Source organism: Malaya genurostris, chromosome 2 (assembly GCF_030247185.1).
Source record: "Malaya genurostris strain Urasoe2022 chromosome 2, Malgen_1.1, whole genome shotgun sequence".
In the NCBI taxonomy this organism is placed as follows: domain Eukaryota; kingdom Metazoa; phylum Arthropoda; class Insecta; order Diptera; family Culicidae; genus Malaya; species Malaya genurostris.
The window spans coordinates 187088570-187104061 of NC_080571.1; the positions used below are offsets into that span (position 1 = coordinate 187088570).

The window sequence follows — 15492 nt, forward strand, 5'->3', positions numbered from 1 at the left end:
AAAGGCAGCGGAAAGGTCCGTGTAGATAACGTCAGTTGGTAAACCGCAGGATATACATCCGTCACAAATATCGTGAAGGTCAAGAGGTTGGTAGTCGTAGACCGTATCGGCATAAATCCATGTTGTGTTTGTGCAATAAACCACTTGCAATGGTTGAAATAGATTCCAGTATCACCGTTTCGAAAAGCTTTGGAATAGCACTGGGAGAGGTAATTCCATGGTAGTTGTCGATGTAAAAACTATAAAAACTTCCAAGTTTCAGGGAAGATCCCAGATGTTAGCGATAAACCGAACAATAGACAGAGAGGTGAAACTAAACCGATGGAGCATTTTTTCACAAAAAATGCAGGAATACCATCGCGTCGGTTTTCACTGAATTTTGGTCAACATTGATAGTATCCAACGACTGATGTGATACTGGAACGTTCATTGCGATTTGGTTCGGTGACAAGACTTCATTGGAGAAAACGCTGCAAACTTTTCAGAAAACAGCTGACAAATTTCATCTAGATTTGTACCAACACTTATCCCATATTCCATCGACGGAGGCAAATTCGATTCTTTTCGTTGATCGTTTACGTGCTTCCAGAAAAATTTAGGATCATACTTCAATTTGTTCTGAACATTACGAAGGTAACGTGCGTAGCAACGTTTTGCTGTCCTTTTATATAAAGAGTTGATGGTACCATATCGAAATAAAAAAAAATCCTGTCGAATATTTTCGAGTTCTTTACCTTTTTTTGGTTAGATGAAAAAAAAAATTGGGTGGCTGATTTTGCGTGGAATGCCCCATATATATCTTAGCACAATTCACACAATCGATCAACATTTAGGTATGTGTACCTCGTGGACCAACATAATTCGCTAAACAGACGTAAAGTATTTGCTATTTACAAATCACTTATTTGTACCAAAGTGCATTGTCTATCCTGACGTCTCAGACGAAAACTAATTTACGAATATATGGTCGTAAACATTACTGCAATCACGGGGTTCCGTTTCTGAAGCCTAAACGCAGAAAAACAACAACTAATTCTTGCATTGCATTGGAAGAAAAGGAAATGAAAAGTGTACAACAATGGAGAACATCAAACAAAATCAACCGTTTGAATGGTTTGAAATATTATCTAGAGAATATCTCGAAAATTCCAAGAATCATATCGAAATAAAAAACACGTGTTAAATATTTTCTAGTTCTTTACCGAAAAAAACAGATGTATATATATATATATATATATATATATATATATATATATATATATATATATATATATATATATATATATATATATATATATATATATATATATATATATATATATATATATATATATATATATATATATATATATATATATATATATATATATATATATATATATATATATATATATATATATATATATATATATATATATATATATATATATATATATATATATATATATATATATATATATATATATATATATATATATATATATATATATATATATATATATATATATATATATATATTGTCTTGTTCAAGTCTTGTTTTTTTTTTTATTTCAGCGGGCCTAATCCATTTGTATCTGTCAAACCTCGCACGTCTACTGCTTCTTCATTTGGTAAACCCCGAACGGTATCACAAGCTACGACAAAATCATCCGATCCATCGACGATCTATAAGACGAATACGACTTCTATAACTCAAAAAGGGATCTCCAATGTTAAAGTAATTATTGCTGAATTTAAAAAAATCGTTATTCAAGAATGTATTATAGAATAAAAAATTTGAGGTCGGTTTATTAGAGTGTTAAGCGCTGCCTTAGCCAAGTTGTCATATGTTTGAACCCTGACCTAAAAGGATTCTTAGTGCCAGTCGGATAGTTGCCATAGTTATTCTTGTTCACTCAGTGACGTCTATGAGACACTGAAAAAATGCTCAATTTTTTTGTTGTTGGCCAGAAACAGAACACGGCACTATGATTTCATTCTAAATATCTGTATGCCTTTGCAATGTTAACATTCTCTCAACATCGTCAATTATTGGAATTTGGTATACAAATGTAACTAAATTTAAAGCCCTGAAGCCAACCACGATTCTGTATTTCTTGTTACCAAATTCATCGTCCTTCTTGGGAACACATAGGACTGGTGCGCTGCACGGATATTTGCTGGGCCTTGTGATACCTTAATATGCTTCTTCGTACCTTGTGAAAATCTGTATTGCCATTTTTTGGTCTCAATTTCGTGCACTGTCTCATCGGTGATAGTTAATTTGTCTTCAGATAAAACACATCACTATATGATGTTATTATTCTTTCAATATCTCTGAAACTTTCTCTTTTCAGTTGGTTGGTTCAGCGCACGACCACATATTTGATCATTTCTTTTATATTCTGTTAAACTCAGATCCTGATTTGCATCTAAAGGAAACATTTCTCTTCCTCGTCACATTCTCTAGCTATAAAATCTTTTCATTTTTCATTAGTAATATAACCCCCAAAACGGAAGCATGCTATCTGAACGATCGTCGCTATTGTATATATCATTGTTGTTCTGATGTTATTATTTTTATTCATACATTTTTATTCACGTTTTGGTTTGTTTTATACTTATTATGCTTCGATGATCTGCGCTCCAAGACTTTAGCATTTACGATAATTACTTCATTTTGGTCATTCTCTACATCAGTTTTAATATGTTTCTTGGTTATCCTCTCTCTACTTGTGGACTTTTTTTATTTAACTATTGTTTGCTTTAGTTGCGCTGTTTGGAAACATCTTGGGCTTCTCTTTATCATCATTAACTTCGTTTTTTTCATTCTTTTAGTCGTAGACCACGCGGGTCTCTGATGTATACAGGAGGCGTCTCAATTCAACTCGATTCTTGGCTGTTCGCCGCCAGCCTCGGTAGCTGTGAAGGGTCTGCATGTCTTCCTCAAATTGATCGATTCATCTTGCCCGCTGCGCGCCTCTTCTTATTTCGGTCGGTTAATTATCGAGGATCATTTTAACCGGGTTATTCTCCGACATTGTAACATTATACCGGACCCACCGTAACTGCCCGACCTTTGTCATTTGGACGAGGTCGATTGTGCCGTAGGCTAATTTGAAATCGATGAAGAAGAGTACCTTGTAGCCGACGCAGCAATCCAACTTCTCACCCTTTTTGCCTTTCTCATATAGAAAGGTTATGCAATCACTGTGAAAACCGACTTTTGAACCGAGGCCCGGAGGGCCGAGTGTCATATACCATTCGACTCAGTTCGTCGAGTACGCAAAATGTCTGTGTGTGTGTATGTATGTATGTGTGTGTGTGTGTGTGTGTGTGTGTGTGTGTGTGTGTGTGTGTGTGTGTGTGTGTGTGTATGTGCGTATGTGTGTATGTAACATTTTTTTGCACTAACTTTTCTCGGAGATGGCTGAACCGATTTTAACAAACTTAGATTCAAATGAAAGGTCTTGTGGTCCCATACAAAATTCCTGAATATTATTTGAATCCGACTTCCGGTTCGGGAATTATGGGGTAAAATGTGCAAAAAATTGTGAAAATAAGTGCACTAACTTTTCTCAGAGATGGATGAACCGATTTTCACAAACTTAGGTTCAAATGAAAGGTCTTGTAGTCCCATACAAAATTCCTGAATATTATTTGGATCCGACTTCCGGTTCCGGAGTTATGGGGTACAATGTGCAAAAAAATGAAAATATGTTTTCTAGCTTTTCTCATAGATGGCGCGACCGATTTTCATAAACTTAGGTTCAAATGAAAGGTCCCGTGGTCCCATACGTAATTCCTGAATTCCATGCGGATTCGACTTCCTGATCCGGAAATATAGGGTAAAGTGTGTTAAAAATTGTATACCATCACTGAAAAGGACGAAAAACCGTAAAAAGCTTTCTAAATCGACCTCAAATCTTCTCCAATTAATAGTTTTTTATCAGCAGACCGATTTCGATTATTGTTTTTAGGAATCGAAGAAAATTATTTTGAAGATTATAACAGTATTATATATGATGGTATGAATTATATGAGAAAGGCATCATTACACCACTAGGTGGATTAAAACAGGTTTTGTAGATGGGACACACGATTCCTTCCATCCATTCCTTCGGTAAAAACACGTCCTCCCAAATCTTGGTAACAACCCAGTGCGTTACCACCGTGTTTTAGTAGCTCGCTTGGTAGTTGGTCAACGCCAGCGGCCTTATTATTTTTCAACCGGCTTACCTCCTCCTCGACTTCTTGGAGATCTGGGACCAGTAGTCTATTGTCCTCCGCACGCGTTCCGAAGTTCGTTACCGCGCCGCCACTTTCGTATTCCACCACATGGCCATTAAGGTGTTCGTCGAAATACTTGAGGTTAAGAGCCACGTTAAGGCCTGAATTACGCATTGTCCAGTCGTTTACCAACCTTCGTTATCTCTTCCATTGTTCATGCGGGTTGACATTTCAATGTAGCCCAAATCCTTAGCTGCAGCCCGCACCGCATACATACTCAGTTTTGTTTGAATTTTCTTTTTTCTGATACTGGTATATATGCTACTTTAATGTGCTCGTTTGGTACACTTAGGCATATGTACTCGAAATTTTGAGTGACATAAATTGTATATATTTTAGAAACTATACTCCAATGATTCCAGGAACACATAAATCTTTTACTATGTAAAACCTAACTCTATATTGTGTTTTTCCAATAATCAACGTGACTTTTACTGACCCAATAGTCTGTGATCGAGTTCCATCAAAGCCTGCAATGTATAAATTATCTTTATAGATTATTTTCTCTGTTCCTATTTTCGGGACGGTATCCAATCTCATCACGTTGTAAAATGCTTCCAGTCGCGAGCAAATATTTAATTTTTTCGTTAGTTATATTTACTACAGCAATTTTTACAAATAACTGATTGTTTTTAGCCCAATCTATTTTTAACATTTCGTGAGGCGGCATATTTTCTTGTCATTGCGCCATGTAATTTTGTGGACTAAGCTTGGTTTGATCATCCACTTGATATTTTTCTTGTACTTTGACATTGTTACTTGCCTCGTATTTCGGCACTCTGTTCTCCTGTTTCTGAAGAGCTTCATATGATTCTGTTTTTGGTTCAAAGATGAGAGGTATTTTCCGGAATCATATTCAACCTTGGTCATTGTGCATGCTAATCATATATTTATTCATAAATCTTATTCCCAAAATACCCCCTGGAGTAAAATTTTCCACTACGTCGAACTTCGTTTGAAAATTCTTCCTGCTATGATGAAGCTTAGTTCAACGGCGGTGATGGCATTTCACTAGAGTGATACATCAATGCGTATGTGGTGGGCTCCACATAAAAAGGAAAGCGCAGTGTCTCAGTGTCCATTAGACAGACTGTGAGTGTGTGCTTGTGTCGAAGAAGCTGTTGCGAGAGAACCACATTCTCTTCGCATGAATCGCTCTCAAGAGCTCTCGCCTAAATACACCCAAGTGATCACTGGCGCGTGATGTTGAGCGAACACTTCTGTGAGCTTCAATTAATAGAGATTGCGGCCTTGCTATGAAAAACTTGCAAAAAAAAATGAAAATTCAACGATAAATTATTTTTTTTGCTGATTTTGCGTTCCTCACGTTTCTTCTACTCAAACCATACACCAGAGTGCTCACCGGCGTATACACCTCTGTGAAAGTATCTGCATCCAACTCAGATAATTTGATAGCTCTTATCTAGCACTTTGGTGCGATTCAGTGCTAGAGGTAAAAGAAAATAAACAAATAAAATAAACAGTGGTGTATACATGTAAAAGAGAAGATCTCTCATTGAAGTTGTCAGTGCGAGGGGTGAAATTTCGCTTTCTCTTCGTCACACAGAAGAGATGAACTGTGCTACGGTACCTAATGTTTTTTCTAATAGTACCTGTTACCCCGAATTATTCTTGAATTCGATTCCATTAATTGTATATGCTACCATGTATTCTACGTTTCGTATACTTATGTTTCCAGATGCTCCAGTGTCTACCAGAAACTGCATTTGGTTCGTTTGCCAATCTCAATAACATCATAAATTCGTTGTCTTTTGTCTTATGTAATTTGACACATATTCTTTCTTTGCGTTTTTTCTATGCTTTTCTTCAATGTGATTGTTCTCAGCACTCTTCATTATATTTTTATTCTCCCCGTATCGATCCCAATTTTGCATTTGACCTGTTTGCTTGACTAAATTTGCATTCGGGTTCCTAGATGCTGTTTATCTCATTTGATCAGGTATATTTCTGGTCTTGATTTTACTATCATATCATAGAAATATTTTTCTATTATAGTAAGTCATAATTGTACTTCATTATTTTCGCAGTGTTTCTTTTTTCAACTTCAATAATACTACAGGGTCCGGCACTCGAAGTGTAACCAACTTCAGACCGCTCGCGCAGCTGACGCACGGGCATCAGCTCTCTAGAATTTTGCTAAATGACAGTTCGGAGTTGTATTGTTTACAAGCGCAAGAAAGCATTTTGCCAAAAGTGAACGCGAAAAAAAAAAATCAGTGATGGATTTAAAACGTAATAGTGTGATTGCTTTATATTTAGATGGAAAATCACAACCAGCGATTGTTCGTGAGCTCAAACACCTTAAAGTGAATAAAGTTTTTGTTTATCGCACCATAACTCGTTACAATAATACTGGTAGCATCGCAAAACGTCATGGAGGTGGTCATCAAAAGACTGCAACGTCACGTGAGATGGTTCAAAAAGTGAAGAAGCGATTTGAACGAAATCCTCGACGAAGTGCCAATCAAATGGCAAAAGAATTGAAAATATCCAACCGTAGCATCCGCCGCATACTGAAAAATGATCTGAAGGTCAAGCCTTACAAGATCCAAAAGGCGCATGATCTCATACCGAAGCAGCAACAAGTTAGACTTGAGAGAGTGAAGGAGTTGCTTCGTTTGGCCGAAAGCGGTCAATTTCCGAACATTGTATTTTCTGACGAAAAAATTTTTTCAATTGAGCAATTCGTAAACTCTCAAAACGATAGGGTTTACTTGACCGACCGTTCATACGAGAATTTGAGTCATCGATTGGCTACCAGGAGGCAGCACCCGCAACAGATAATGGTTTGGGCCGCTGTAACCACAGATGGGCGCTCTCCAATCGTTTTCATCGAGCCTGGCGTCAAGGTAAATGCGACATATTATCGGGAAAGTATTCTGGAGGTTGCTTTGAAGCCGTGGGCAGACAAACATTTCGGTGGCAGACCATGGACGTTTCAGCAGGACTCGGCACCGTCTCACAAAGCTCGAGTGAACCAAGAATGGCTGAAAAACAACGTTCCGAACTTCATCACGTCCACACAATGGCTCTCGAATTCACCAGATGCGAATCTAATGGATTATTCTCTTTGGGCCATTTTGGAGAGCAAAGTCCGAACTAAAAGATACATCAGTCTCGAGACGCTGAAATGAACCGATTTTCACAAACTTAGGTTCAAATGAAAGGTCTTGTAGTCCCATACAAAATTCCTGAATATTATTTGGATCCGACTTCCGGTTCCGGAGTTATGGGGTACAATGTGCAAAAAAATGAAAATATGTTTTCTAGCTTTTCTCATAGATGGCGCGACCGATTTTCATAAACTTAGGTTCAAATGAAAGGTCCCGTGGTCCCATACGTAATTCCTGAATTCCATGCGGATTCGACTTCCTGATCCGGAAATATAGGGTAAAGTGTGTTAAAAATTGTATACCATCACTGAAAAGGACGAAAAACCGTAAAAAGCTTTCTAAATCGACCTCAAATCTTCTCCAATTAATAGTTTTTTATCAGCAGACCGATTTCGATTATTGTTTTTAGGAATCGAAGAAAATTATTTTGAAGATTATAACAGTATTATATATGATGGTATGAATTATATGAGAAAGGCATCATTACACCACTAGGTGGATTAAAACAGGTTTTGTAGATGGGACACACGATTCCTTCCATCCATTCCTTCGGTAAAAACACGTCCTCCCAAATCTTGGTAACAACCCAGTGCGTTACCACCGTGTTTTAGTAGCTCGCTTGGTAGTTGGTCAACGCCAGCGGCCTTATTATTTTTCAACCGGCTTACCTCCTCCTCGACTTCTTGGAGATCTGGGACCAGTAGTCTATTGTCCTCCGCACGCGTTCCGAAGTTCGTTACCGCGCCGCCACTTTCGTATTCCACCACATGGCCATTAAGGTGTTCGTCGAAATACTTGAGGTTAAGAGCCACGTTAAGGCCTGAATTACGCATTGTCCAGTCGTTTACCAACCTTCGTTATCTCTTCCATTGTTCATGCGGGTTGACATTTCAATGTAGCCCAAATCCTTAGCTGCAGCCCGCACCGCATACATACTCAGTTTTGTTTGAATTTTCTTTTTTCTGATACTGGTATATATGCTACTTTAATGTGCTCGTTTGGTACACTTAGGCATATGTACTCGAAATTTTGAGTGACATAAATTGTATATATTTTAGAAACTATACTCCAATGATTCCAGGAACACATAAATCTTTTACTATGTAAAACCTAACTCTATATTGTGTTTTTCCAATAATCAACGTGACTTTTACTGACCCAATAGTCTGTGATCGAGTTCCATCAAAGCCTGCAATGTATAAATTATCTTTATAGATTATTTTCTCTGTTCCTATTTTCGGGACGGTATCCAATCTCATCACGTTGTAAAATGCTTCCAGTCGCGAGCAAATATTTAATTTTTTCGTTAGTTATATTTACTACAGCAATTTTTACAAATAACTGATTGTTTTTAGCCCAATCTATTTTTAACATTTCGTGAGGCGGCATATTTTCTTGTCATTGCGCCATGTAATTTTGTGGACTAAGCTTGGTTTGATCATCCACTTGATATTTTTCTTGTACTTTGACATTGTTACTTGCCTCGTATTTCGGCACTCTGTTCTCCTGTTTCTGAAGAGCTTCATATGATTCTGTTTTTGGTTCAAAGATGAGAGGTATTTTCCGGAATCATATTCAACCTTGGTCATTGTGCATGCTAATCATATATTTATTCATAAATCTTATTCCCAAAATACCCCCTGGAGTAAAATTTTCCACTACGTCGAACTTCGTTTGAAAATTCTTCCTGCTATGATGAAGCTTAGTTCAACGGCGGTGATGGCATTTCACTAGAGTGATACATCAATGCGTATGTGGTGGGCTCCACATAAAAAGGAAAGCGCAGTGTCTCAGTGTCCATTAGACAGACTGTGAGTGTGTGCTTGTGTCGAAGAAGCTGTTGCGAGAGAACCACATTCTCTTCGCATGAATCGCTCTCAAGAGCTCTCGCCTAAATACACCCAAGTGATCACTGGCGCGTGATGTTGAGCGAACACTTCTGTGAGCTTCAATTAATAGAGATTGCGGCCTTGCTATGAGAAACTTGCAAAAAAAAATGAAAATTCAACGATAAATTATTTTTTTTGCTGATTTTGCGTTCCTCACGTTTCTTCTACTCAAACCATACACCAGAGTGCTCACCGGCGTATACACCTCTGTGAAAGTATCTGCATCCAACTCAGATAATTTGATAGCTCTTATCTAGCACTTTGGTGCGATTCAGTGCTAGAGGTAAAAGAAAATAAACAAATAAAATAAACAGTGGTGTATACATGTAAAAGAGAAGATCTCTCATTGAAGTTGTCAGTGCGAGGGGTGAAATTTCGCTTTCTCTTCGTCACACAGAAGAGATGAACTGTGCTACGGTACCTAATGTTTTTTCTAATAGTACCTGTTACCCCGAATTATTCTTGAATTCGATTCCATTAATTGTATATGCTACCATGTATTCTACGTTTCGTATACTTATGTTTCCAGATGCTCCAGTGTCTACCAGAAACTGCATTTGGTTCGTTTGCCAATCTCAATAACATCATAAATTCGTTGTCTTTTGTCTTATGTAATTTGACACATATTCTTTCTTTGCGTTTTTTCTATGCTTTTCTTCAATGTGATTGTTCTCAGCACTCTTCATTATATTTTTATTCTCCCCGTATCGATCCCAATTTTGCATTTGACCTGTTTGCTTGACTAAATTTGCATTCGGGTTCCTAGATGCTGTTTATCTCATTTGATCAGGTATATTTCTGGTCTTGATTTTACTATCATATCATAGAAATATTTTTCTATTATAGTAAGTCATAATTGTACTTCATTATTTTCGCAGTGTTTCTTTTTTCAACTTCAATAATACTACAGGGTCCGGCACTCGAAGTGTAACCAACTTCAGACCGCTCGCGCAGCTGACGCACGGGCATCAGCTCTCTAGAATTTTGCTAAATGACAGTTCGGAGTTGTATTGTTTACAAGCGCAAGAAAGCATTTTGCCAAAAGTGAACGCGAAAAAAAAAATCAGTGATGGATTTAAAACGTAATAGTGTGATTGCTTTATATTTAGATGGAAAATCACAACCAGCGATTGTTCGTGAGCTCAAACACCTTAAAGTGAATAAAGTTTTTGTTTATCGCACCATAACTCGTTACAATAATACTGGTAGCATCGCAAAACGTCATGGAGGTGGTCATCAAAAGACTGCAACGTCACGTGAGATGGTTCAAAAAGTGAAGAAGCGATTTGAACGAAATCCTCGACGAAGTGCCAATCAAATGGCAAAAGAATTGAAAATATCCAACCGTAGCATCCGCCGCATACTGAAAAATGATCTGAAGGTCAAGCCTTACAAGATCCAAAAGGCGCATGATCTCATACCGAAGCAGCAACAAGTTAGACTTGAGAGAGTGAAGGAGTTGCTTCGTTTGGCCGAAAGCGGTCAATTTCCGAACATTGTATTTTCTGACGAAAAAATTTTTTCAATTGAGCAATTCGTAAACTCTCAAAACGATAGGGTTTACTTGACCGACCGTTCATACGAGAATTTGAGTCATCGATTGGCTACCAGGAGGCAGCACCCGCAACAGATAATGGTTTGGGCCGCTGTAACCACAGATGGGCGCTCTCCAATCGTTTTCATCGAGCCTGGCGTCAAGGTAAATGCGACATATTATCGGGAAAGTATTCTGGAGGTTGCTTTGAAGCCGTGGGCAGACAAACATTTCGGTGGCAGACCATGGACGTTTCAGCAGGACTCGGCACCGTCTCACAAAGCTCGAGTGAACCAAGAATGGCTGAAAAACAACGTTCCGAACTTCATCACGTCCACACAATGGCTCTCGAATTCACCAGATGCGAATCTAATGGATTATTCTCTTTGGGCCATTTTGGAGAGCAAAGTCCGAACTAAAAGATACATCAGTCTCGAGACGCTGAAAAAAGTTATTGTCCGCGAGTGGGCCAAAATACCTGCAAGTCACATTCGGGCAGCTTGCGATTCGTTTTTTGACCGTCTCAAGGCCATAGTCAAGGCAAAAGGTGGTCATATCGAGCAAAAGTGAATTGATTCTCAATTTTGTATTATTTTTACACATTTTGTACTTTGAATTAAGTAAAAGTAATTTTCCAAACTGAATTTATGGCCTTTTTAATTGGTTACACTTCGAGTGCCGGACCCTGTACATAGATCAGATCGTCTCTTGATGTCTCTTCTGGGATTTTTTTTCGAAACTCTTTTCCATAAATACGTTTATTTCATGTTTTTCTTCGCCGTAGCATCCACAATACATAGTACTTTAAACCTAATACATTTCGAATGTCATATTAGTATGTCGAATTTCATTAGCTAATCTAAATACTGTTATCAAGCAATTTGCTGTTATAAATTACACTAAAATCAAATGGCAAAAGAATTGAAAATATCCAACCGTAGCATCCGCCACATACTGAAAAATGATCTGAAGGTCAAGCCTTACAAGATCCAAAAGGCGCATGATCTCATACCGAAGCAGCAACAAGTTAGACTTGAGAGAGTGAAGGAGTTGCTTCGTTTGGCCGAAAGCGGTCAATTTCCGAACATTGTATTTGCTGACGAAAAAATTTTTCCAATTGAGCAATTCGTATTACATTTATTATGTACATGATCTTGTAACTGTTTCAGGTTTGTATCAGTTCATCACTTTTATTCAATATAATATAGCTGGCTATTGGTTGAACTAATGGAAGGGGACAGAGTCTAACATAAAATAAACATACAATTGGAACTCCAATGGACTTAATGAAATGATAAAGAAGTATCATGTACGGAAGGTCACGACAAGCAAGAATGTCGCGAACTGGGAATTGGATAGTCTACCTTGGGTACGCAAGGAATTTATTAGAAATCACGATACTCCACGCTTGTCCAAACGACGTGATCCATATCGAGATAATCTTCGCAACAAGCACAACAATTAGTCTCGGAAAGGCCAATTAGTAGGAGATGTGCATCTAACGTGTAGTGATTGGACATGAGTCTGGACATTACACGAATGAAGTCCCTACTCACATCCAGTCCCCTGAACAATGCCTTAGTCGATATTTTAGGAATAATTGAGTGCATGCACCGACCCAGATCATCTTTGTCCCAAAAAGCTTGTCAGCTGGCAAGTGTTCTTTGGCGAGACGCGCTATAGAATTCGTTGAAAGCAATCGGTCTCTCATAAATTTCACCCTCAATAACACCACGTTTAACTAAAATATCGGCTCTTTCGTTACCTGGAATGGAGCAATGAGCCGGGACCCAGACTATAGTGATTTGATAATTATTATTCAATATGTCGTTCAGGTACTCTCTTATTTTGCCCAAGAAAAAACGGTTGGTTCTTGCCAACAATGTTCGATCGAATGGCTTCAATTGCGCTCAGATTGTCTGTGAAAAGGAATTGATTTGGAGTTAATGTGACTATTACACTCAAGCTATAGTGAACGGTTGCTATCTCTGCTATATAAACAGATGCAGAATCTGGAATCGTAAATGAGGCCGAAACATTATTGTTGAACATACCAAACCCAGTAGTCTCTTCAATTCGTGATCCGTCCGTGTAAAACATTTTCTCAGAGTCAAAACCTGAATATTTTTGGGATTTTCATCGAGCGTAGGTGATCCGGGATTCCACGCACATCGCGCTGCATGGATGTGTCGAAAAATAAAATTGAGTCAGGGACACTAAGGAGGCTGACACGGCTGAATGGTTGATTTCCTGTGACATATGGTTAAAATATACTGTCATGAATCTTGTTTGAGATTGAAGCTCGACTAGCCTTTCGAAGTTATTTTTTATTCAATAATATAATTTGTAAGTCACACTGTTTATGCTCTAAGATGCCAAGAGCATTTTCTAATTTTGATTAACGACTGACTTAAAACTAGGATAGTATCATTAGGTAATGCAGTATTGGGGTTGCAGTGGTCGACTTTGGCAAGTCCAGCCTTCAGCTGGCGATCGACACGGGCCGATGGATTGAATGTAACATGAGAGTCTTCTAGATGACGTTGGTATGTATCTATGTTGGCCGCATCATTCGGTCCGTGTGGGCCCACGAGCCTTACGAAGTTATTGATAACCAAGGCATTCAGTACCTCACATCTTATTATCAGTTCAATGGAAGAACCCCCACCAGAACTTCAAGACCCATTGTATGTGTAGAATGCATGCAGAAAATTCGATACCCAGATGAACAGCCCAAACGAAAAAGTTATCTAGCAATTGTTTTTGTAGATTAACAGCCTTGAGCCAGTGAGCAACTCGGAGGCACTATTGTTATAAGACAAGAGTATGTACTACAGAGAATTCAATAGTCGAAAACGGGCTATCAATTTAACTATTATTTGTGGCAGACTCCCTTAATAATGCTCTGCGTAGGAACAGAATCTGGGCAAACTTTCCTAGTAAAGTCAAATATCCATCGGTTCGAGTATTCCTCACTCTCATTTCCAACATTACGATTTATTATTCATCCGGCCGTGTTCCAAAGAGTAGTCATTGAGGTTTCTCTTTTGACAATCCCTCGACAAAATGTCTCCAATAGCTACATTTTTGACACGAACCAAGAATTTTTCAAAATTTTGAGGAGTTTCTATTTCTCGTTTCAATAACGTCTTCAAAGCTTTTTGTTTCGCGTGTTCAGCATCTTCGCATTCTTCGCCACACCAAGGGTTTGGAGGTCTTCTGTTGATCGATGGAATCAATGGATCGGTATCCAGAATCGGACAAACGAGGAAGTCATATTCTTCCAGCAGGGGAAGTTGATAAACTTTGGTATTTAATCTAGTCAATATTTTTTGTCAAATCATATGGAATATTAACTGCATTAGCAATGCATTTGTTACTGCTAATTGAGATGATGATTGGTAAATGATCGCTACCGTGTAAATCAGGAAATACTTTCCAGGTGCAATGTAGTCGAATTGAAGTCGAGCAAAGAGATTTATCTTGGACGTGCAGGGGGACTTGGAATCCGTGTCATGCTACCCTTATTCAATACCATAATGTTGAAATTGTCTCAAACATTATATACTAAAGATGATTTGTTATGTAAGCGGAACCCCACATAATTTCGTGCGCATTAAAATCCCCCACAATCAATCGTGAATCAGGAAGGGCTTCAACCATTTCATTAAGCTTTCGCTGTCCAACTTGTCCAATTATCCATCAAATGATACAAACTCCGAGAGAATTGACCATTGAGCTGATAGCTGCTTTAAAAAAGTTCTAGCCATTTGGAGGAATGCCGTTATGAGGGTCTTTGAGGGCTCAGAAATATTGAATGCTGCGAAAATCCATTCTACAATTTCCGAAAACTTCAGTAATCCTGTGGTGGTTGTGAAACGGAGCCCGCTGGATTATGATCTTTTTTGTGCTAGTTCCTGGATTGATTGTGTTTGGTTTTAAATTTGGCTTTTTAGATTTTACGCGGGGATCTTTTTTGGTAATTTGGAGGAGGACTTCTTCCTCCTAACAGACCCTTGAGGAGTGACAAACGATGTACCTTCACTATTTTCATCATAATCAGATTCCTCTGACTCTGGATTTGAAAAAAGACCTTTCTGTTTCGAGAGGGGGGACATCAATGACAGTTTTAAGCTTTTCTGCATATGTGCGCTTAGACCATGCTTTCAAAGAAAGCTTAACTTTGTCTTTGCGCAGCATGAATGCAGCGCATGCTGTGAAATCATGAGGATTCTCCCACAATAAACTCGTGTTTTAATGTCTTTATCGCAAAGATTATCCTTATGAGGCCCTTGACATTTGATACATTTAGACTTATTACTACAATAGGTAGCTGATTGTTCGAATTTCTTACAGTTCGTGCAATTCGTAACATGCGGAACGAAAAGCCTAATGTCACTCGAAACGAATCTGAGGGACGATAAGATTTGTTTCCATCATTAATAGATGCTGAGTAATTGTACTCGAGTATCTTAACTCTCTCAAGCATAGAGTTTTTGAAACGACCAACTCCATTTTTAAGTAAGTCATCGACTGTCTGGCTTGTTTCAGTGACAACACCATCAATTTTCACATCTTTCGATGGAATGTATACTCGATATTCTAGAACGAATAATTCACAGGTTACAATTTAGTTAGCCTGTTTCAAATCGTTAACTACAACTCG

General features: G+C 38.2%; 1 protein-coding gene across 6 annotated transcripts in view; it reads left to right on the plus strand.

The window, feature by feature from the left end:
• LOC131432714 (uncharacterized) overlaps positions 1 to 15492 on the plus strand; it is a 757541-nt gene that overhangs the window by 697926 nt on the left and 44123 nt on the right. For 5 of the 6 annotated variants that reach the window (XM_058599176.1, XM_058599179.1, XM_058599174.1 and 2 more), the window contains one exon: positions 1555 to 1717. The exons of the other annotated variant lie outside the window; for it this stretch is intronic. In XM_058599176.1, the coding sequence (XP_058455159.1) occupies positions 1555 to 1717 (163 nt within the window). The remainder of the gene's footprint in view (positions 1 to 1554; positions 1718 to 15492) is intronic. 6 annotated transcript variants of the gene reach the window in all.